At 32.1% G+C, this 24,500-nt stretch overlaps 2 protein-coding genes across 5 annotated transcripts; both read right to left on the reverse strand.

The window, feature by feature from the left end:
- Positions 1-16,235: 16,235 nt before the first annotated feature.
- On the reverse strand, positions 16,236-22,382 carry LOC105781679 (uncharacterized). 4 transcript variants are annotated; one of them, XM_052626248.1, is made up of 7 exons: positions 21,338-22,382; positions 21,213-21,240; positions 20,486-20,587; positions 20,261-20,306; positions 18,707-18,773; positions 16,602-16,664; positions 16,236-16,501 (listed from the first exon to the last, which is right to left on the reverse strand). In XM_052626248.1, exons 3-7 carry the CDS (start codon positions 20,496-20,498, stop codon positions 16,445-16,447), a joined length of 246 nt encoding a protein of 81 aa, XP_052482208.1. In that variant the 5' UTR covers positions 20,499-20,587; positions 21,213-21,240; positions 21,338-22,382; the 3' UTR covers positions 16,236-16,444. The 4 variants fall into 4 exon arrangements, 2 of the variants coding, with proteins under 2 accessions (XP_052482208.1, XP_052482207.1); XR_008192680.1 differs by lacking the exons at positions 16,236-16,501; positions 16,602-16,664 and adding an exon at positions 20,864-20,983 and having other exon boundaries at positions 18,520-18,773; XR_008192679.1 differs by lacking the exons at positions 16,236-16,501; positions 16,602-16,664; positions 18,707-18,773 and having other exon boundaries at positions 18,782-20,306.
- A 917-nt stretch (positions 22,383-23,299) lies between these two features.
- On the reverse strand, positions 23,300-24,066 carry LOC105784309 (uncharacterized). Its single transcript, XM_052626975.1, has 3 exons — positions 23,722-24,066; positions 23,531-23,639; positions 23,300-23,443 (listed from the first exon to the last, which is right to left on the reverse strand). The coding sequence occupies exons 1-3, from the start codon at positions 23,977-23,979 to the stop codon at positions 23,316-23,318; spliced, it is 495 nt and encodes a 164-aa protein (XP_052482935.1). The 5' UTR covers positions 23,980-24,066; the 3' UTR covers positions 23,300-23,315.
- Positions 24,067-24,500: the final 434 nt, after the last annotated feature.

A 24,500-nucleotide genomic window follows, 5' to 3' on the forward strand; every position in this document is an offset into this window, starting at 1 on the left:
AAATTTTGGCGCGATTGCTGGGGACTGGCAACGTACTAATCTTGTTTTTTTGTTTCTTATGACTAGATCTGCTCCAGGTACTCTTGCGTTCGATTCAAAAATTGAGAAGACTGCTAGAGCCAATCGTAGGGAGACAAAGTTACGGAAAAATCAGTCAGCGGTGGTTGGAACTCAGAGTAACCCACCGCTAGAAATCGAAGTCGACGACGAAGCTGAGTCCAGGGTTAACGAAAACCCTACTCGAACACTTGAAAGTGAAAAAGTAGAAGTCGACTCACCAAAAGAAGCTTAACGCTAGGGTAAACGAAAACCCGAATCTAGCACACCAACCAATGGCTCAAACGATTCAGCTATTGGCCGAAGCTCCGACAGAACAACCGCCATTGTGTATCGTGTATCCTACTGTGGATACCAATTTTGTGTTGAAGTCAGGTTTAATCCAGTTACTACCAACTTTTCGTGGGTTGCAAAATGAAAATCCTCACAAGCTTCTGAAAGAGTTTCTTATGGTTTGTCTTAGCATGAAATCTCAGAGGGTAACTGAGGATCAGATTAAATTACATGTTTTCCCTTTCTCCGTAGCAGATTCCGCTAAGGAATGGTTATTTTGTTTACCCCCTGGATATATTACAACTTGGGTTGATCTATCTCATTTGTTTCTGAACAGGTTTTTTCCAGTGTCTCGAGCAGCTGAGCTAAGAAGAGAGATCGTTAGAATAAGGCAAAAAGAAGCTGAGTCCCTTTACGATTATTGGGAGTGGTTTAAGAAGTTGTGTGCAAGCTACCCACAACATGGTATAACAGAGAAATCTCGCATCCAATACTTTTACGAAGGTTTGAAGCCCATGGAGATGAATATGGTAGACGCCGCTAGTGGAGGAGCATTGGTCAACATGACTCCCCAACAAGCGAGAGACTTGATCTCCATGATGGTTGCAAATTCTCAGCAATTCCGAGCCAATATTGAACCCCCTAGAAGGGTTCACCAGCTAAGTAATTCAACCTTAGAGGATAAATTTGATAGACCTACTAATATGATGAACTCTCTTATTGTAGAAAAAGCGAAGACAGCTCGATTATGCGAAATATGTGCTACACATGAGCATGCAACTGGTGCTTGTCCCAGTTTGTATAATGATACCATGGTCCATCTAGATACTGTGGGAAGTTTCCCTGGGCCGCCACAAAGGCGATACGACCCCTACGCTAATACCTACAACCCAGGGTAGAGGGACCATCCTAACTTAAGTTATGGGGCCAATCCACGAAATAACCAGCCATACCAAAATCGGTTTCCGCAATAGCCGCAAGGTTCAGGTAATTCTCTAGAAACCATGGTCAATAAGTTAGCAACTAATGTTCTTGATTTTCAACAACAAACTCTTAATTTCCAAAAAGAGACGAAGGATTTCCAACAGAAAACCGAGGCGTCCATCAGAGAGTTGTTTCTCAACCTCTCAAGGGGAGCTGCAGTCACAAACAGAACTAAACCCTAGCCGAAATGTGAATACAATGACATTACGAAGCGAAAAGGTACTGAAATCGATTCCTGACAGGAATCTTGCCCAAGAAATTGCCTAGAAAAAACTCGAGAAAGACGAATAGGTTCGACCGAAGCCTCCATTGCCTAAAATTCAACCTCCATTTCCAGAACAATTCAACCAGTGTCGAAGAGGTAAAGAGAACAAGAAAATCCTTGAAACATTTAGGAATGTCGAGATCAATATTCCGCTGTTGGACGTCATCAAGAAAATACCGCGATATGCTAAATTTCTTAAAGAGCTTTGCACCAACAAGCAAAAATTAACAGGTAATGAAAGGGTGAATGTTGGTGAGAATGTATTCGCAGTTTACAGTGGAAAATGCCGGCAAAATGTAAGGATAGGGGCATGTTTGCAAAACCATGCAAAATAGGCCATCTGGGAATTAAGAAGGCTATGTGTGATCTAGGGGCTTCTATAAATGTAATGCCATATTCTATTTATGAATCACTTAACGTGGGTTTTTTTACAAAAATAGGTGTTATCATTCAATTGGCAAACAAGTTTGTTGTGTATCCAGAAGGAGTCCTTGAGGACGTTCTGGTAAAACTTAATGAGCTTATTTTCCTTGTAGATTTTTATATGATCAAAATAGAAGAGGATAACACTCCTGGATCTTCAGATTTCCTGCTGGGTCGACCGTTCCTTAGTACAGCTAGTACTAAAATTGATGTTGGAAGTGGAACTCTCACTATGGAGTTTGATGGGGAGATCGTAAAGTTTAATGTCTACAATGCCATTAGCCATCCAAGCAAAATCTTGAGCATAAGTCGTATCGACATAATTGACTCTTTAGTGGAAGAGAATTTTGAGTCAATTTATGGAGATAATTATGAACTTGATAAATTTGAATTTGTTAATGAGTTATTATCTCCAAATACTAAACTGTTACCTTCTGTTATATAGGCACCAGAGTTGGAGTTAGAACCCGCAGGAAAGGCAAGGAAATTAGACATCCAAGAGTTAGAAGAAATTCACAATAATGCCTACGAGAATCCTCACATTTATAAAGACAAGACAAAGTTGTTTCACGATAAGAGAATAGCTCAGAAACATTTTTCTGTAGGACAAAAATTTTTACGTTATAACTCTATGTTAAAGTTATTCCTAGGAAGCTTCGATCACGATGGCAAGGACCTTTTATTGTTACTGAAGTGTTCACACATGGAGCAATTGAAATAGAGAGTAAAGAATTTGGAAAGCGATTCGTAGTCAATGGCCAGCGGTTAAAGCCATTTCATGAGAATTTTCAAGGCCACACGGTTGAGAAAATCCATTTGGAACCACCATAGAACCAATAACGACATCGAGCTAATGACGTTAAACAAGTGCTTGTTAGGAGTCAACCCAATTTTTATTTTTATTATTATTATTTATTTTATTTTATTTTATTTTATTTATTTACTTTATTTATTACTTTATTTTATTTTATTATTTATTACTTATTTGGATCTTAATAAATTTCTCTTCTTTTACTTAGATAAAACAAAGCGAAAATGCGAAGAAAAAGGAAAAGCTAGGAAAATAGAACCAAACAGCCGTATCCATGGTACCAAACGGCCTCTATTCCAGATACTATTCCAGCCCAGAATGCTTGCAGCTAAACTACCGTACTCCTGCAGCCAACCACTCTTATCCCTGCACCCAAGCACCACCCCTCAGCACAAATTAACCCCCCAACCCTAAAATTTTAAATTTTTTTTTCTTTTCCCACAAAACCACCATAGCCGCCGCTCTTCCCTCCACTATTCTCCCTCACCATCAATCGCCACCACCATGGTTTAGACCCGTAGCCACACCACCGCCGAGCCCTCCTTCACCATGAACCCACGACGGCACTGTTTCTCTGCACCCCAGTTATCATATGCAATCGAAAGTAACAACACGGGCAGTTTTTCTAAACTTTTCTACCTATTTATTTCTTTTCATCCACATTGAGGACAATATGCTTTTAGTTGGGGGAGGTACTCTTCGTTATTACTGTCATTTTTTGCTGTGATTTTGGTTGTTGTTACTGTGATTATTTTTGGCTGGTGTTGCTGCTTGAGGCTCCATTTTGTCCATTTTTTTTAGAATATCCTACCTCTTTTCATGCCCAAGATTTTTACCAAGAATTGCCTACTTTTTGACCTACAAGCATGATTTTTGTTTTCTGAGAAAATTACGGATTTTCCATAATTGATGCCATCTCCACTGTTTTATTCTTATTAGGCTAAAAATAATTGTGATTCAGAGAGTTAACTTTTTCTTGCTTTTCATAAAATTAATCAAGTTTAATACAAAGTGGACACTTAATATGTTTGCATGCTAAAATATGTTGATGACTATTAAAATAATTACTGAAACTTATTTTTGACACTTGATTGTTTTTTTCTCTAAAGTCCTCATAAAAAAAGTTATTATTAAAATGTCATTTAATGTTTCCGTGGTTATGAGTGCAGCTTAAAAACGTGACTGACTGAGTAACCAGTGTAGGGTGCTTGGGTTGTCATCCTATTTCGCTTCAAAAGGTTGTGTGACGTGTTAGGTAAAACTCCGCTAACCGGAATTAATTTTTAAGAACATGTTAAGCTGAGTAACTAGGGTGAGGTGCTTGGCTGTCATCTCTTTTCGCGTCAAAAGGTTCGATGTGTTCTTAAGAAAAAAATATAATAAATTAAAAGTCTACTAGGTTGAATAACCGGGGTGGGGTGCTTGGCTGTCATCTCTCAAGGTTTAGTATATTCCTAAAGCATAAAAAATATAAATAATAAATAAATCAAAATCAAAATAAATAAAAAGAAAAAAAAGAAAAAGAATATAATTTGGGGACTAAAGGAATAAACAAATAGGGTGTCTTGGTAGGTTTGGTAATTTACCTAATTTTCATTAAATAATTCAAGTCGATTCTAATTTTTGTGTGTATTAATTGGAAAACTTTTTCTGTTTTACTTAAAGCAAGCTCAGGGTTCTCTTTATTTTTCATATGTAGTTTTGACTGATTTTTATAAAATTTTGGAGTGGTATTTCTTTTATTTATGGCAGAATCTAACTTTCACAGTAGAAAGGAACCATACTTGAGGGCAAGCATTGGCTAAGTAGGGAGAATTTGATAACACTCTAGAATAATGTATATTTATGTATTAATTATGTATTTATTCTGAGTATGATCCTGCTAATTTAAGTTAGTTATGATCTTTTATCTCATGGGGACTAAATTTGAGGCAAAAGCAAAATTAAGAGCCAAAAGCGTGAATTTAGAGATAAAATGGGCCAATGTGCGACACAAAAAAAAGTTGGTGCCAAAAGGCCAAGTATGGAGGAAATAAGGGTTGAAATGCAAAAAGAAGAGATTTTGTTCTATCAAACTCTATTTTAATTATATTAGGATAATTAATATTAAGATAATTATTCAGGATTATTTAATTTTAGGATTTTATTTTTTTATATTTATTTATCTTCAGTGAAATGTATTTATCTTTTGGGAGTTTAAGTAGGATTAGACTATCTCTCCTAGCACTATAAATAGGGGGTGAAGTGACTCAAAAGGCATCTATCCTTTTCTGTAAACACTCTCTCCCCAAAAGCCTAGGCTTTTGTTCTTCTCATATTTCCTTTCAATAAAATCTCCATTTTTATTTTATTTATTTTATTTTCCACCACAACCATGAGCCACTAAACCCATCTAGCCAAAGGTTATCGATATTCCCCAAAAAGGGTTCTTGAGGCTTAGAGTCCGTACTTAGCCTCCTTGCCGAGTATTCATCATTTCTCCGCACTACGGGGCTGACGTTTCCGTCCATGTCCCTTAAGAAGTAAGCTTTTCAACGTATGCAAAGGCGGCGGGTTTGTATGTTTTGGGAAGGTTGCACAATCGGTTTGTTACCTTACTACGTCAGAGGTTGGCGAGCCCAAGAGACAAAATGGCGTGAGATTTTCCATTGAGAAGCGTTGATCTAGCATAAGACGAACCCATAGAAGCGATTGTTGGCTAGAGTTAGGTTCCACTAAATTGTAATTCTAAATCCTTGGAGCTGGTGGTCGTAGGCGTCCTCTTCCACTATAACTGGGTTATTTGGTTGGGGAAGGATCATCTAAAAGCCGACGATTGAACCCAAGGCAGAACGAGACAACTGGAGGCTGGAACCTCCTATAAGAATTTCCTTTCTCTTAAATCTATTTTTAATTTCATGAATATTAAATTCATATTTTTAATTATGTTTTTATTTTATTTTTCGTTTCCAAATCCAAACCTTTAATTCTGTTATTTTCTTATTTTTTTTCCAGGAACGCAGGTTTTCTTAGGCAAGATTCTACTTGGGATTTCATGGAATAAGACATTATGCAAATCCAGTCCCTAAGGATTTGATCCTACTTCTCTTTTACTATTCCTTTTCATTATTTATTAGGGATAGGATATTTTTTGTGCTTTCAACGACCGTATCAAAACTTTAAAAGGCTAAACTTAAATAAATAAAGGATTTAATTGAAATTAAACCAAATTTAAAAGATGAATAAGGAAAAAAAATAAAGGACCGAATTGAAAGGCACGAATAACTTAGAGGGACCAATTAGGGAAATATCCCCGCCCTCTGAAACGCACCGTTCTGCTAGGACCAAATCAAAACTAAAATAAAATTTGAAGTATAAATTGAAAGACTGGATTAAAAAAATTAAAAAATGTGGAAGGATCTAACGCGCAAATAGTCCCTTCCACCAAAACACGCGGACCTCATTACGGGGCAGATCAAAATCAGGTCTCAAAGTCTTATATAGCGCCGTTTTAAGGCCACTGAAACAGGCCCTAAATGACGCCATTTGGTTAATCTATAAAAGTAATAATTTTTTTTTAAAAAAATCAATCTATCATATTTTCTAAAAAAAAAGCTTCCCCTCACCTTTTCCTCTCAATTTTCTTGAATCCGGCCGTGGCTCTGGTGCCGAACCACCGTGGCGGCCGTCGGTCGCCGACGACGGTGCCACTGTCCACAGTGGCCAGAAAATTGAAAGAAGCCCATTTTTTTGGGCTTTTCAATTCCCCAACGCAAAAACACTCATTTTCATCGGAACAGACGGACCTCTTCCCTCGGCGGAGCAAAAACGCAAATAAAAAGGTAAGTTTTTTTATTCTCTTCCCTTTTTAAAAAAAATGAAATCAAACAAAAATATAACGAAAAAAAAAAGAATCCGAGGCTACCTTTGCAAAAAAATTATTTTTTTTTGTATTCATATTGTGTAAAAAAAAAGTCCATACATCATTGTCTTTAGGGCTTTTTATAGCCAAGAATACAACTGTTATTTTTTTTTGTTTGTCTGCTTTTATGTCCTGTTTGTTTTGCAGGTACGGAGCTGTGTACGGAGGTGGCCGTGCGGAGGCGCGCGCAGCTGAAGGTTTAGGGGGCTAGGGTTTTTTTTGTTTTCTGAAAATGTATTGGGCCGGGTTTGTATTGGGCTAGGGCAAATTAGTTTTGGGTTTATTGTAATTGGGCCTGCTTTTGGACTTGATGTAATAGGTTTTTGTTATTATTTATTATGTTTGGTTTATTTGCTTAGTGGGCTAGGCAAATCGGGCCTATTACACGTATAATCCACCACTTCACGAAATAAGGTGGGGTCATAAGTTTGGCTATTTCCCTTAAACTCCTTATAAGTTTTCTTCTCACTCCCGTAAACTTCTGCTTCAACACTAGCCATAAGTTTGGCTATTTTCCTTCCCCAAAATCCTTTAGTTTTAGCTGCGACTTTTCTTAATATATCACCATTCAATTTGCTGCTGCTTTTTGAAAATATTCAGAAGCACGCCAGGTTGTCTTAACACAACCTGAGCCTTGAGCTATGTACTTGTCTGGGTACAACTTTAGCAATTTGAAGCATTCACCTTCCCTGGGCAAAGGGTATCTTTAGGTCCAAATTGTGTATTTTTCTAGTTTTTCTATAAAATTATAATATATATATATATATATATATATATATACACACACACATAGTTGGTGGGTGATGTTAGTTCAATCAAACACTTAACATGCTTGGTTTGCCTGAAATTGAATAAAGTTGTGAAGGAATGTTATTATGTGAGAACGAATAGAAATGTTATGGGTAAGGGTGAGCATTCGATCGAATCGAATGAAAAAAATTTGAATTAATTGAGTTGATGAATCTTATTTTATCATCCTAACTCGATTTGAAATTTTCTCAATTCGAGTCAAGTGAGATGAAATTCAAATCGAATCGAATATATTTGTTCGTGTTAAATTAAAAAAGATTTTGGATCCATGTAACCACTTCCATCCATCATAATAAAATTTGTAATTAACTTTCATCTCCTCATAATTTATTTATTAATATTTTATGCAAAGGTTAACTTCTTTGCTTGCTTTGTTGCTTCAATTATCTTTGATTTTTATCAAGTATGTATTTTAAAATTAAAAATATATTAAATATAAAAATTTTGATTTTTAATAAAAGTTATGTTAAATATAAAATGTTAAATTGATAACAACATAAAATTTTAACATGAGATTTAATATAATTAAAAATTCAATAATATAAATAGTACAAAATGTGAATTTTATTTTAATAATATAAATAATAGATATATATAATGATTACTATTTAAGTTTAGAGATTTTTTTTTTGAATGATGTTTTATTTGAAGGAAAAGAGTGAAAAGTAAAAGTCGAAAGGGAAGGGGAAAACAAAAAGTTTTGACAGTTGGGAAGTAAATTTTTTGGGGGAAAGTAAATGGGGAGAAAATATTCAAAATAAAATTTGGGGTGAGATGAGAGGGGAATAAAAGTTTTAAGGGGAAAGTGGGAGGGAGAAAAAGTATTAGGGGGAAAGTAAAAAGGTTTGGAGGTTTTGGGTAAAAATGTAAAATATAATAGTTTGGTATTTGGTTTAATCAAATTATTCGAATTTGAAAATTAAACTCGATTAGAACTTCAAATTTGAAAAAAAAAATTAGAGTTAACTCGAATTTTGAATTTTTTTTATTTTTTTGTGTCGAATCGAGTTTTGCACACCCCTAATTACAGGACACGATGTAATAACTTTAACAATAGCTTTGTTAGATGAAATGAAATAAAGATGTAGCATTACTTTGTTTGGTTGAGTAAAATAAATATGGCAAAATCTCAAATTTAGCTCTTAATGTTTTTATGTTTTGTCAATTTAGACTTTTTTTAACTAATTTTGGCCCTTAAGTTTTTAAAAAGAGTCGAATTTGACCATCAATATTTTGAAAAAGAGTCAAAATGATATCTTTTTAATGAGAATACTAAGTAAAATGTTAAATTTTTAAACACAACAACCTACATAAAAATTCATACGTACTCCATGTTAAATTTTTTTAAAAATTTTTTATATCTTTTTTATTTTAATTTTGATCCTTTTATCTTTATAATTTTTGAATTATTTTTTTATGTGACAAATAAGACAATTGATATTATGTGACATATCAGTAGCTCCTCTACGCCATTGGCCACCGCTGTTCAACCAAAAACAAAATAGGTTTTTTCCTTTAAATCTTATCTTCTCATCTTATTCTTTTTAAAAAAAAATTAAAGAGAATCCTGAATTTAAAAGTTTAGAATGTATGCGTGACTCGTAAACTTTGATGGAAGTAAAAGCCTGAGTTAGAATAGATGAGGATCCGAAAGCTGGTGTGTTAGGTGTATGACTTCCACAATATGTAGAGTCGTTCACAATAGTGGAATTTATAGCCCAAGACATAGGTAAATGATATCCTCTCATTGACATTACATGGTTTATGAAAAGTAAACATGGTCATGGGTCGTTCTTTGTGACGAATAACTTGATTGCTATTTGATAGTAATAGACTTTTCATAAAAAGAGAGGTAATGGTTACCATGAGATAAAATATGATCATATTGGAAGAACAAATATTATCCTAAAGAGATTAAGGATATCCTATGAGGGTAAAACACTTGTTACAAGGTTACTAGACAAGCATTGATTGAGTTGCTTTCGTAATAGTATGCTGTCAGGGAAAACTCAATCACGATACTATAATGGAATGACTTAGTGACTAAAAGAGTTTATAATTAATAGGCGAAAAAGTTGGAACTTAATTATAAATTATTTGAGCCCTAATTGCATATATCCAATTGGTCCCTCCGTTAGGCCGTTGAAATTAGAAATGAGTTGCATGTTGAATCAAAATGCACGAAATGAACAGAAATGAATAAATGAAAAAAATTAAAAAATGATTATGGTTTTCTCCAAAATGGAGAAATGAAATCATTTGAAAAAGAGTTGAAATGATATCTTTTTAATGAGGATACTAAGTAAAATGTTAAATTTTTTAACACAACAACCTGCAATCCATAAGTACTCCATGCTAATTTTTTAAAAAAATTTATCAACTTTTTATTTTAATTTTGATTCTTTTATCTTTATAATTTTTGAATTATTTTTTTTATGTGACATATCAGCAGCTCTTCTACGCCATTGGCCACCGCTGTTGAACCAAAAGTTTTTTAGGTTTTCTCCTTTAAATCTTATCTTCAATTCTTATTCTTCTTTTAAAAGAAAATTTAAAAGATTAGAATGAGATTTTAACCCAAAAAATTCTAGTTGTTCACTCCATCGTTTTACTTTTTTCTTTTTCTTTGGGTTTGTGTTATTCAACCTTCAGTTGATGATTATTTGATGTATTATTAAGAAAAAATATGAGAAATATATAGATGTCAGTGAAAAATAATATTTTTGGAGGCCTTATCAAAACAAAAATAGCTTATAATTTTTAAAAAGATGAAAGCAAAGAAGGACAATGTTCGAACCCAGTGCCATTAGCACATGGTCTGGATAGGCGATTCAAAGGGCAGGGGGCTCAAGAAATAATCCTAGAGGAATGGAAAATTCAACAAAGAAAATGAAACAGTAGACCCATTCAATAATGGCTCCGTTAAATTAGTATATAAATTCAAGTAATAACAAAACAAGAGTCGTTAGCTTCTTGCTCTATTGACTCGTTATTGACATAGAAATTATATATTTAATGTGAAAATATAATTAAAAATAATGTATAATAAATAAAAAATTGTATGGTTTAAAATTAATAATAATATGTACTAAATGAAATATGAAATGTGCGGGTGAAATTTTGTGTAATAATATTACAATTAACAACTCGGTCTATCAAACACGAAAATCAATGTAAAGAACAGTGTAGTCAAATTCTTGAAGAAACAGTAATTAGTGAGAAAATTATTAACTGATAGACATAGGTTGGTGGCAAACTTGAATTGGTTCTCCATCACTCACTCTTATTCTTCACCAAAATTAGCATTTATCCGTAAACATTAAAAATTAAAATTATCATGAAATTAGAATTCGAAATTCGTAATATATTAATATTATTTTCAAGCAACTGGAAGCTAAATTTTGTGTTCTAAAATTAGAAGCTAAAATCATGCTAATGAAATGCTATGAAAAAAAAAGAAAGAAATAGCTAAATGATAAGTGTAAAAGTAATATGTTTTATTTTTATTTTTAGTACATATTTTGGGTGATTCTGTGGTATTAATAGTGAATTATATACTCTTAATTCTTTATATTCATCTTTTTTATGCTTAATAAAGTACTTGGGAGCAATATGAATGAAAAACAAGAGGATTAGAACATTGGAGCAATCCGAAAGCTAAACACATGCAGCAGAGTTCCACACAGCCATGTGATCCATATGATCGTGTGTCTAGGGCGTGTGGATTTCGAGAACCATGTGCATTGATAGTTGAAAACCACGATTTTTTAGGGTTTTTTTTTACACTTTAAGAAGGTATAAATAAGGAAATGAAAGAGGAGAAGACCAACCGTCATAGAATAGCACGAAAATTATTCAACGAACGCCATTGAAGTCGATTTTCACAATATTCTCCATCAAGATTCAAGAGTCCAAGCTGATTTTTGAGGTAGTTATCATGGATTTCTTTCATTTTAGTGTTATATTATACTTTTGGTGTTTCGTCTTGCAAATGTGAACTAATTCTCTTAATACCAAGGGGAGATGTATTCTATTGTTTGATTTATACTTTTATGCAATAAAACATTAGTTTCTTTGTTTTCAATTATGAATTGTTTGATTTATATTTTTATGCAATAAAACATTAGTTTCTTTGTTTTCAATTATGAATGTTTAATTGTTCTTAGGTTTATAATTATAGAGTGTTAATCCATGTTTGAAGTGCATAAGTTTGAGGTCGAATAGACCCTTCTTGTGATTAGATCTTACATAATTGAATGAGGTTGCATGCAATCCTAGAAATAAGTCGACATAAATGTACCGGATTAGAGTGAAATCTAATATGAGAGATCCATAGAGCGAATTAATGCAATAATAAGTGTTTTAATTAAAAAAATTTCAATTAAACAACTTAAAGTTAGTTGCTCTTATGCTCGAAAGAGAAATAAACATAAATTAGAGATTTCTACATATCAAAGAACTAAGAATAGAAGTTGTATTGAGAATTATAGATGAAATCTAGGTGGACTCTTACCTAAGTATTGTTTTGTCACTTGGTTAAATTTGACTGTTTTTTGCTTTTATTTCCTTGACACATTCGTTAGTTAATTTTAGTTTTAATCAATCTTTTAAACTATTAAATTAAATAATAGAAAGACAATAATTACTAATGAATTTATTAAAACTCTCCGAGGATGATTGAATTACCATATTTATTAATTATTAATTTGTTGTTCGTATTTCCACCTACCATCGTGACGTCTTAAAATTTCGAGTTAATCGAGTTAACGATTCTTATTTTATAATCCTAATTGATTTGAATATTTTTAATCGAATAATTTTTTGTGTTAAATTAAAAATAAACATGTCAAATTAAAATCATACTTTAGTATAACTAATTTCATATTAGACCCCATAATTTTCAAACCATATATATTTAAAAACCTTTTCAAAGTAAAATAATAAAAATAAGATACTTTAATATGATAAATTTGAATTATTAATTAACTTATATAGATCTTAAATTTATTATTTAAAAAATTAAAATTTAACTTCCTTTATATTAGAAAATTTTAAATTTATTATAATTTTAAAATATATAAATTTGGAATTTTTATAAATATTTTAAATTTTAAAATTACTTTTAATTTTTTAATTTTTGTTGAGAGGGACTAATTTGCTTATTTTCAAAATTGACAAGAATCAAGTGAGTATTAACTCTAATTTGTTATTGAATTATTCAAATTGTAAAATTCAACTTGATTCGAACTCGAAACTCGAATTACTTATTTAAGTTGACTCAAATAACGCAATCCGATTAACTTGAAATTTGATTTTTATTATTTTTATTTTTTCAAATCAAATCAAGTTTTGCTCACAATTTTTTTGGGTGGTGATGAAAATTGCTTCTAGACATGAAATTTTTAACGTCGGTCGCGCTTGAGTTTAGCATCTATAATCTGGATCATGGCTTGGGAAAAAATTTACTCTCATTTTTCGAACCAGGCCAGGCTCAAACCTAAAAAATAGACCTAAAATTCTATTGATGTTTGACCTAAACCCGGCCTGACTCATGATCAAGTCTAGCTTTAAGTAATAAAAAATTTCAGTAGTTAAATATCTATTAATATAGACAATATTTTAAATCCATATGATAAAAATATCAAATCAATTAAAAATTTTAGACTTAAGGGTGTAAAAAACGGTTCAACTTTTTCAAAAAAAGCAATTAAGCCCTTCCTCTTCTTTTTTTTTTTTTGCACTCAATTGAGCACTTGAACTTTCAAAATGCATAAAAAAAGCAATTAAGTTCTCTTTTTTTTTTCCTTTTTTGCACTCAATTGGATACTTGAACTTTCAAAATGCATCAAAAGACCCTTAAAATTTTTCAAAAAAGCAATTAAGGCCTTATTAAAAATTAAAAAATAAAAGCAAATAAATTTTAGATAAATTATTAAATTTTAATAAAATATAAAATTTTAAAATTTATTAAAATTAGAAAAATTTTATAAAATTGTAAAAAGTAAAAAATTGTAAAATTTTATAAAAACATAAAAATTATAAAATACATCAAAAATCCTTTTAACAATTAACTTTAACTATTGGTCGTTAAAGTTAACGGCCCCTAGTTTTTTTTTTTAAATTAAAGTCATCATGTGTCGCAACATAATGTGACATGTGGCGAAAAATGATAAAAAAATAAAAACCAATAAAAGTTATAAAAATTATAAAATGATTCTTTTGGTACAATAATTTTTGTAATTTTTTTTACAAAAATTATATTTCTTTACATTTTGTATAATTTTCTTTTGACTTTATAAAATTTTATAATTTTTTTATGATTTTTATAAAATTTTACAATTTTTTATATTTTTTACGATTTTATAAAGTCGAAACAACCAAACATCACGCCACAACGTGGCGACGTATTTCTCAAGTTTCTCAATTTTCTTTTCTCAGTTAAATTTTGTTTTAATTTCTCACTTAAACTCTGATTAATCTAGGGATATTTTGAGTCATAAAAACTACGAATTTAACCTATAAATAGGCTTTAGTTACTCTAGGTTTACAACATATAAAAATCCATAGATTGAGAGAATTCTGTGTTTTGAGTTAGAAAGGTTTTTTTCTTTCGAGGTTTTGAGTTTTCTTTTTATTCTCTTCATCTTTGAACTTGTTTTATATATTAGTAAAATCTCCTTTTGCTCGTGGTTTTTTATTTTCTTAACCTATCTCAGTACAGTGTCAAAAAGGTAGTAGGGCTTAACCCATCACAGTATCAGTATAAAAAATGCAGTACGGTCTTAGTCCATCATAGTATTAGTAGCAGTAACAGTTATGCAGTAGCAAAATCCTACCCAACCAGCCTTTACACACCATCTCTGTCCAACCCTACACTCCATGTAGGGATATAATCAACCCACCCATCCCTACACTCCAAGTAGTACCAAATGCGGCATAAAACAGTAGTTTGCAGTTGAGTTGCCAGTAAATTAGGCTTAAAGCCTTTCAGTACACTTCCTCCGAATAACAACCCCCAACCCAATGCAATGCAACATACAACGGATGATATGCTATTATGCAATTTCAGTACATATATTCGGTTCAAATATTAACATGCTCAGTATAGATATCATTAAGTTAATTTCACACATTTAGGGGTCTAAGTAGTGCTTATCGACCTTACAGTAGGTTTACAGTCGACTTGGGCAACCCGTACAACCTTAGAAACATTTCAGTAAAAATGGGCCCACAAGCCCGTGTGTGCCCGTATAGCCTACTCAGCCCAAATTGGCCTTGGCCGCGGGATCCATTTTTAATGTAACCCATGCTAGCTAGATATTCATATATGTTTTCACTATTTACTTATATGTTCATTCAAAGTTGTCTACTTGAGTCATTGTCACTAAATTATTTATAGCTTGAGCTACAGAATTCCAAATAAAGATTCGCTTGATGTTTTCGAAACTAGACTCAAATACCTTTCTACCATAAAATTTTTAGAATTTATAGCTTATCAAATAAGTACAGTAAAATCTTCAAAGTTATCCCTATTCTACTATTTGATAGCTTCAACATTTCCTTACTAAATATTATTTATCTCATAGTACGAAATTTGGATGATGTTTCCATTGGTTTCTCTTAAAATAGACTCATTAAGGATTTAAACGTATAAATTTAATCTCTTAATTATTTTTTACAATTTTGATGATTTTTCCAAAGTCAGAATAGAGGAACCCGAAACCATTCTAACCTTGTCTCACAAAATTCATTATAACTCATAACTTACAATTCCATTGCTTACACTATTTCTTCCATGAAAAACTAGACTCAATAATCATATTTGATTCAACCTCTAACTCAATTTCCACTATTTTTGATGATTTTTCAAAGTTAGACTACTACTGCTATCCAAAACTATTTTAGTGCAGAATGTTGATTACCTAGTTTATAACACCCTTATTTCCTTTCTCCACAATTTTTCACATCATTTTCTCTTATTTCTCGACAACAAGCAATTTTGGCTTTTCGTCGAATCCCATTTTCTGCGTTCCGGATACACACCTGGTTTCATTTGATGCTAAAATAGTCCTCGAGCACTCCAAAGCCTTCAACCGATGAACAGTAATTCCCACACAACTAAAACTCTGATTGGTGATTATGATCCCTTGAATCCTCCCCGAACGATCACATACAAATGTGAAGCGACATGAGGCAGAGTGGGAAAATAAAACTCAAGAAGATGAAGAGTGAAAGAGAGCAGAAATTCGGCAGCAACGAAGAGAAAGATGGCAAGAGGGTGGAGGGATTTTGGGGAAAGTAAAAAAAAAAAATAGATGAACAAAATATTTGATAACCACCCCAATCCCTTATTTCTCTCCATCAAACTCCACTTAGATTTTAGTCCATCTCAAACTCTCCTGGATGCAGGAGCAAAAATAATGCCCACACCAAGATTTGAACACAAGTCCTCTTTCACACCAACACTCCACTTATCCACCAAACCAGCAGGCTCATTCTATTAATTATTTGCCAACTTTTACTTAAAAGCCTACTGATCAAAGATAGGGCTTATTCATAAAAATACCAAAATTTGCCCAAGTCCTGGCTTGAACTTGGGACCTCTCAAACACACCCAAAACACATAACCACTAAAGCAGACAAATATTTTGCGTCATACATTCACAATACCCAAAATTAAAATTTTGGGGCATTACATAGATACTATAGCATGAGATAAAAATAAACTAAACAGATCTCACCGTCCATCCAAACTTACCTTAAATATTCATACATCAAAATAATATAATAAAAAAGAATGTTCCCTCAATGTTCCATCTCATCATGACTTATTTTGCATCTAAACGGAGCCCTTTTTCGACTTTCGGCCTTTTTCGATAGCCCTTTTTTTTTACTTTCGCCGAACCTCAATTTTTTGTGTTTAGGGTACACACCTGGTACAATTTTGATGCGAAAATACTCTCGAGACCACCAGAACCTAAAAATCAACATTACAAGCTCCAAAAATCAGTCTTACTCCTCAATTAAACCGAACTAACAAAATCAAAAATAGTGAAGTTCAAGTGTTCCACACTTACCAAATTCCTCAAGCAATTCTGACTATGATTTCGCAAGAGGCGAGTTCCATTCCTCACGATTAACTGCTGCCAAAAATCCCAGAAATAACATCAACGAAAAGAACAGCAAGTTAAGAAACACTCGAAAATTATCCCAAACTATACCCCCTACACTTACCAAGCCGCACGCCAACACCAAAATACCGAAATTGAATAACAAAATTGTGATAGAAAACGAGGAGCGAGGAAATAGGAATTTGTCAATTGACAGGAAATATGTAGAGAAATGAAAACTAACATCAGAATTAAAAACAAAAATTAAAATTAAAATTAAAATAAATTCATATCCTACTAAATCTCAACCCCCATTATCCTACTAACAAACCCACTAACTCTCAACCATCTCAGAATTCTAACTCCACCCAAACTCTCTCAGACAACCGGAGCAAAAATTTATCACCCACACTCACATAAGGATTCGAACACAGGAACTCCAACAAGCTTACTCCTTACTACTCAAACCAACAAACTCATTCTAATACTAGTTTACCAAGAATATTACATAAGCCTATCCAGCAGGGATAAGGCTAGGATTAAAAATAACAAAATTGCTAAAAATGGGACATGAACCTAAGACCTCACACACACACCTAGAACACTTAACCACTATACTCATTTATGTCAAATTTCACCAAAAGTTGACTTAAATTATTCAGGGCGTTACAGTTAACCCACTTGTTTCTTCTATTCCTTTTATTATTATAACAGTCTAATTTTTTTCAAAAAAATAGAATAAAAGTAAATGTAATTTAAAATAATATTTCTTTATTTTATTTATTAATCAATAGCATTTATTATTAAAAATTAATTCTAAAATGAGACTCATTTTAAATAAAATCAAAAAATGAAATTTATCTAAAATTTATTTATTTTTCTAATTTTTAATAAGAGCAGGGCCTTAATTGCTAGTTTGAAAAATTTTGAGTCTTTTTGATGCATTTTGAAAGTATTTTCAAGTGTAGTATAAACACTATGAATACAATCAACAAATCATTTTCTTTTAAGGGTAAGCTACGTCAACCGTCCCTAAATTTTAATTAAAATTATGTTTCAACCACTTAACTTTCTTAAATGTTCACCTAATTGCTAAGTAAGGTTTATCTGACGTGCCATGACAAATATGCCAAGTCACTACACCAAAATAGGCTTTTAGCGGCGCTTTTTTAGGCCTTTAGCAGCATTTTTTAGCGCCGCTAAAAGTATTTGCGGCGATTTGAGAAGCGCCGGAAAAAATGCAGCTAACTTTAGCGGCGTTTTTAGAAAAGAATGCCGCTAAAGACCAAGACCTTTAGCGACGCTTTTTCCAAAAACGCCGCTAAAGACCAAGACCTTTAGCGGCGCTTTTGCCACAAACGCCGCTAAAGACCAAGACCTTTAGCGGCGGTTTTCCCACAAACGCCGCTATAGACCAAGACCTTTAGCGGCGCTTTTCCCGAAAGCGCCGCTATAGACCACTACCTTTAGCGACGCTTTTCCCACAAACGCCGCTATAGACCACTACCTTTAGCAGCGCTTTTATCACAAACGCCGCTAAAAATATAACCTTTAAAAAAATTATTTTAATCAAATAATATTTATTTTTATGATAAATATTATATTATGTTTTATTTTTTAAATTTGAAATTTAAATATACTTTTAATGATAAATAAAATAATATTATTTAAATTAAATTTTCTATGAAAATTTTAACTTTAAAACTAAATATAAAAATTAATGAATTTAATTTTAGAATTTAAAATAATAAATTAATAACACAATTAAAATCCAAAAGTTAGAACTCAAGTTGTCATAAATATTAAAGTAAAAATAAAAATTTAGAATCAAAACTAAAATAAATAATACATATGAAAAATTAAAACACGATAAAGAATTGAAAACTAAAACACGATAAAGAATGAAAAATTAAACACCACACAAAATTTATCAAACTAGTTAAGAAATACATGGTGCAACCATGCAGTATAAATACAATAGAATTATAGGGTAATTTTCCATAAATATCTTCAGGGTACCAAGAACAATTTGTCACAAAATTATAAAACATGATAATAAAAAAATTTGTTACTTTTTGTTTTGCTTCCAAGGCTTCCTTAGCTGCCTTCATCTCGGCAACAGAATCATCTTCATCATCCCTGCTTAAGAAAACAAAGAACCATGTTACTCAAGATGAAACGAAAAGCTTTTTTTCAATAAATCATGTACACATCAACTCAAGATGAAGAAAAACAGAAAATATTAGTCCAATGTTATAACTGAAAATTGCATATAAGGTTAATGTCCTTGTTAGCATGAGAATTTTTAAAAAAAAGAAAAAAGAAGCTCTTTATACTTGAAGGGGCAATGGAAATTAGAACAGAATAAAACTAAACAGGCAAGAAATAAAACGGATATCAATGGACACCTCATCCCGAGATCATTTTCATTGGGGAACCTAAGGGAAAAGAACACGAGAAACCATAGCTTAGTTTTGAGTTAAGATTAAAGAATAGCATTACCTAGGAAGTGTTACACAATTTGATCACAATTTCGAACCATTGCATACAACATAACATAGCAAAAGAACTTCAATAACATTACAACATAAGCCTAAGACAAATTATAATTTAAGTGTCAGCTAACCTTGAGGTAGGCACAAATATGTTACTAAAGACAAAAATAACAACATAAAGGCATAGAAAATAAATAAAAGTTCAAACAAACATAGCAAGAAACAGAACTGTCTAAGTTAGAACTCTGAAGGACCAATCGGAATAAATGAAACGACTAAAATAGGCAAAATAAAGAATACACAGAACAGGAAATATATAAAAATGTTTAGAAAAAAAATAATTTATTCGAAAATAATAGCAATGAGAACTAATTTTAGACCCCCCCAAAAAAAATTCTACCCTTAGCTTCCACAAAGGTAAAAGGAAAACGGAGATGTATCTCCAGCAGCAAAACAACTTATAATTAAACATTACCACAAAAAGAAATTGGATCGGCAAAGTGAGAGCACCTGATCAAATAAGATAACGAATTAAAGAGACTAAGACCTTTGCAGTCTTCCACACAAGATAAGAAGTATTATAACAATTCCAGTTATGGAAGACACAAAATGAGATCGAAAAAGATATGGCAAATCACAAATTCCACAAGCAATTTGTTAACTGCAGTGCAAGGGATAGCATGATGAATGATAAAAAAAAATATAGAAAAATACTACACACAGAAAATAAATAAATTGCTAATCAACAAAAAATTGGAAAATTAAAAATGATATACAGGATGCATTTCCTCAGTAGGGAAAAAAACATTAAAAGGGCAAAAGATTCATAGCAACAACTAATCGAGAGAAACAAGAACATCAACAGCAACGATGTTCTTGCAACTTAGATTGCATGGGGTGAATTCAAAACCCTAAACTCCAAAGCAAAGAAGACAATTAAAAAAACAGGGAAAAATCCACTCCTTTAATTCACAAACCAGATATCAAAGCCTATGTCAGCATATAAAAAGAAAAATGATATACAGGTTTTAAAATGTGTGCTCCCTACACATAAAACAAATTATCACACTAAGCTAGCTCGAATGCCATTAAAACAATTAGAAACAATACACTAAATGTCAATGCAATTACCTTCCACCATACAGTAAAAAGCCAAGTGCCGCAAACAGTGACACACCTGCACATATACAGTGAGGATCAAATATCCATTCATTATTGAAACAAATTACAACAGGATTAACATTTATAAAGCATCTAAACTAAGTGATTATCCTGAATCATGGTACATCAACAGAGCACCAAAGTTACTCAACAGTTAACTACTAAAAATCTATTAAGAACACCAAAAAGACTTACCTGCAAAGAACATTTTAGATAGAATGACTAAAACTGGGATATAACCCGCAAAACGCAGCCTTCTTGTTGGCCATTATTGTCGCTTTCTACATCCCAAAGCCCCTGGAATACACAGCAACTTCAAGCACATATTAGAAACATTTCGACTAAGCTAAAAGTGTCAAAAAAAAAAAAAAGATTATGCACAAAACTGATCTCTTGTGATGTCTTTATAACCAAGTGATTAAAAAGTTGCACATTACCCACATCCAAGCCGATTAAAAGTTAAAAAGGATAAGCTATTAAAAGTTAAATAAAAGTTGCACATTACCCACATCCAAGCCGATTAAAAGTTAAAAAAGATAAGCTCTTAAAAGTTAAATAAAAGTTGCACATTACCCACATCCAAGCCGATTAAATTATACTTAAGCTCTGATTGATCCATCTTTCTATGCAACTCAAAGAGTTTCTCTACATCTTCTTTTATTCTTCATACCAAAGCTTATCGGTTTAGGATCCCTGCGATTATTTTCATGTTCATTTCTTTTCAAAACAACTTTAGTCACCCTTCATATGTATGAGTCAATCGATAAGTGGTTCTATTAAATATATGTGGTTGACGAATGTATTCAAAAGTAATACACAAAAAATAAGGGGCGAGAGCCTAATATACAAGTATTGTAGGAATCAACATGAAGAAAATAGCACATTGAAAAAAAATATCAATTACAGTATGAAGCAAACTTACTTTTCTGCAGTTCTTCTGGGGTCAAAGTCTGCAATATCAGGATTTTATAAAAAAAAACATAAGAACACGATAAATATAGTAAATTACGAATGGAGAAAAGCCAAACAAGTAGCTAAAAACCTGACCTTTAGGGTTCGATAAAAGGCATTTTTCCATAAAGTGAGCAATGCTTCACGGATGAATCCAAACATTTCACTGCTTATGTATGCTTCATGAGTTGCCTGATGAAGCAACCCGAAGATGTCAGATACCTTCGTTCTGCTGACATTATCAATGGCTTTTCGCGAAATGAGGAAAGTTTCAAAAACATGCTGAATGGGATTCGTACAAAAGTTGGTTCCACTTTGCAAGAATGCTATCTGTGTAAGCAATTCCGAGAAATTCACTGCTATTACAACAGTTATTGGGCATCCATTAACCGCTCTTTCTTCCAATACAATCATATCATGTTGTACTGTTCTTTGCTACAGATTATCGTCAGTATTGTTGGCTGGCGTGTCTTTGGAAATTAAACTGCTTTTCTTGCTTTTCCTTTAATGGTTTCCAGTGTATTTCTTCCAGAGATTTATTCATCCATCTCAAATGCATAAAACAATATACCTTTAACGAGTACCAATTGCAAAATCTATACCTAAATGTAGGACCTTCAAGTATCACCCACAACCATAGATATCACCATACCAAATAATTGAACAATGAAACCAAATCATGCATTAATTTTTAAATATAAGAAACCGGCCAACATTTTTATTTTTATTTTTACAAAGATAATGCTCATACTTTCAGCACCAAACACTGTCGTAAGGTTTCATTCCATTATTTTAGAATAGCATGCGGTATGGGATGCCTAACTCATTACATGGACAAGCATTCCAAACAAGAAAACCATTGCGCACACTAAAATTGCAGCAGCGTCGCTCAGTTTCAATTAGGGGTGAGCATTCGATCGAATCGAATCGAATCGAATCGAAAATTTTCGAGTTAATCGAGTTTTCGAATCTCATTTTATCAACCTAACTTTATTTGAAGTTTTCTCGAATCGAGTCGAGTGAGATGGAATTCGAATCGAATCGAATCGAATATATTTGTTCGAGTTAAATTTTAAAAAATAATTTTGGGTCCTTGTAACCATTGTCACCCATCGTAATAAAATTTGTCCACCTTAATCAAATTTTTATTAACTTTCATCAACTCATAATTTATTTATTAATTTTTATATCTTGGTTAGCTTATTTGTTTGCTTAGTTGTTTCAATTATCTTCGGATTCTTGTCACTATGTATTTTGGAATTAAAATATATTAAATATAAAAATATGATTTTTAATAAAATTTATTTTAAAAATAAAATTTGAAATTGATACCAATATAAAATTTTAACACAAATATTTTATGGCATAATTAAGAATTCAATTTTAATATAAATATTCAATATGACTAAACAATTCAATAATATAAATAATATAAAATGTGAAATTTAATTTAATAATATAAATAGTATATATAAATAAAATTATTACTATTTATGTTTAGTGATTTTTTTGGATAATTTTGATTTTTATTTGAGAGTAAAAGGTGAGAAGTAAAAGTTTAGGGAAAAATAAAAAGTTTTGGGGAATAAAAGTTTGAGGAAAGTAAATAGGGGAGTAAAATTTTGGAGGGAAAATATTAAAAAAAAAATTGGAGGGGGGAGGGTTTGGGGTAGATGGGAGGTGGGAGGTGGGATGGGAAGAGAATAAAAGTTTTAGGGGAAAAGTGGAGAGAGTAAAATTTTGGGGAAAATAAAAAGTTTTGAGGGTTTTGAGAGTAAAATTTTGAAAAAAATGAATGGAAGAGTAAAATTTTGGTGGGAAATGGATTTTGGGTAGATTGGGAGGTGGGGAGGGGAAGGGAGTAAAAGTTTTGGGGGAAAAGTGGGAAGGAGTAAAAGTTTTGAGGGAAAAGTAAAAAAGTTTGGGAGTTTAGGGTAAAACTGTAAAATATTATAGTTTGATATTCAATTATTCAATTATTCGAGCTATTCAATTGAAAACTCAACTCGATTCAACTCGAATTGAAAAAAAATTGAGTTGATTCGAATAACTCGATTAACTCGAATAACTCGATTCATTTAACTCGAAATTCAAATTTTTTTTCGATTTTTTCGAGTCGAATCGAATTTTGCTCACCCCTAGTTTCAATAGCATACCTTGCTAAATAATTTACTTGGGTGTTGATCCTACCAGTTCCATGTGCTGTATTCGAGAAAAGTAGCATTACTCTGCCATAATTTATTCTATTAAACAATTACAATTAAATGAAGAGATTTAGTATATAAGAACCTGCAGCTTCCTTGAATGGAAACTCAATTTTAATATCGGATTCATTAAGAGATTTGAGTCGGGTCAAAAAGTCTCTAGAATCTACGGTAGATACCAACCGAGCATAGAGCTGCAATTAATTTCAGAAATTAGAACGAAAAAAGAATTAACACACACAGAAAAAAAACCCTAAAAGATTGAAATTTACATACGTTAGGAGGACAATCATTTAACAGAACAGGAGATTCAGATAAATTATTGAGAAGTTTGAGGTTCTGTTCCAGTTGATTCCTTAAACGCCGATTTTTGGATTGTAGGGTTTCCAATTCTTTTTGAAGCTCGAAATTGTGAAGATTGTGGGGAGTATCATGGTGATGATGGAGGTGGTGGCTACATTCCAAGGCGGTCCATGCGACATCGGTGACTTCGAGGACGGTCTTGGCAACTTCCACAGCTTCATGGCCGCCCATTGATTAAGGCAAAAACTGGAACTTTTCTTCGAGGACTTTAGATATGGGGTGAGAGAGGGGTTGGATGTTAGAGGGGAAAGTTTGGGATTTTGGGGAGGGAATTTTACAAAATGGCGCTATTTTTCTAAAAGTAATTTTTTTGTGGCGTTTTTTACAAAAATGTCGCTATTGCTTATCTATTGTGACGTTTTTTTTTTAAAAACGCCGCAAAAAATTATTTCATTTGGAATAAAACGATATTGTTTTGCTATGCTAAAAGGGTGCTATTTTTTTAAAGTAAAATTATTTTTTGTGGCGTTTTTTTTATAAAAAACTGTTGCTTACCTTTTGCGGCGTTTTTATGAAAAATGCCGCAATAAATTATTTCATTTGAAATAAAACGACAATCGCTTTTGTTTGTGCTAAAATCTTTTATTTTGTCTGTTAAAATTATTAGTTAAGTGATTTTATAAAACATTTATTATTTTTTATAAATTAAATTTTTATAAAAAAGTCAAGTACTCTCAAAATAAATATCGTAT

This window comes from Gossypium raimondii, chromosome 13 (genome assembly GCF_025698545.1).
Source record: "Gossypium raimondii isolate GPD5lz chromosome 13, ASM2569854v1, whole genome shotgun sequence".
Taxonomy (NCBI): domain Eukaryota; kingdom Viridiplantae; phylum Streptophyta; class Magnoliopsida; order Malvales; family Malvaceae; genus Gossypium; species Gossypium raimondii.

Coding starts and splice junctions, on each gene's coding strand:
- LOC105781679 (XM_052626247.1), bottom strand. CDS start 21,655: ATGATTGTATTGGAAGAAAGAGCGGTTAATGGATGCCCAATAACTGTT. Junction 21,241..21,337: donor CCTTTTATCGAACCCTAAAG/GTCAGGTTTTTA, acceptor CTGATATTGCAG/ACTTTGACCCCAGAAGAACT. Junction 20,588..21,212: donor CCCAGAAGAACTGCAGAAAA/GTAAGTTTGCTT, acceptor TGTGTATTCCAG/GGGCTTTGGGATGTAGAAAG.
- LOC105784309 (XM_052626975.1), bottom strand. CDS start 23,979: ATGGGCGGCCATGAAGCTGTGGAAGTTGCCAAGACCGTCCTCGAAGTC. Junction 23,640..23,721: donor TAAATGATTGTCCTCCTAAC/GTATGTAAATTT, acceptor AATTAATTGCAG/CTCTATGCTCGGTTGGTATC. Junction 23,444..23,530: donor TCCATTCAAGGAAGCTGCAG/GTTCTTATATAC, acceptor TCTCGAATACAG/CACATGGAACTGGTAGGATC.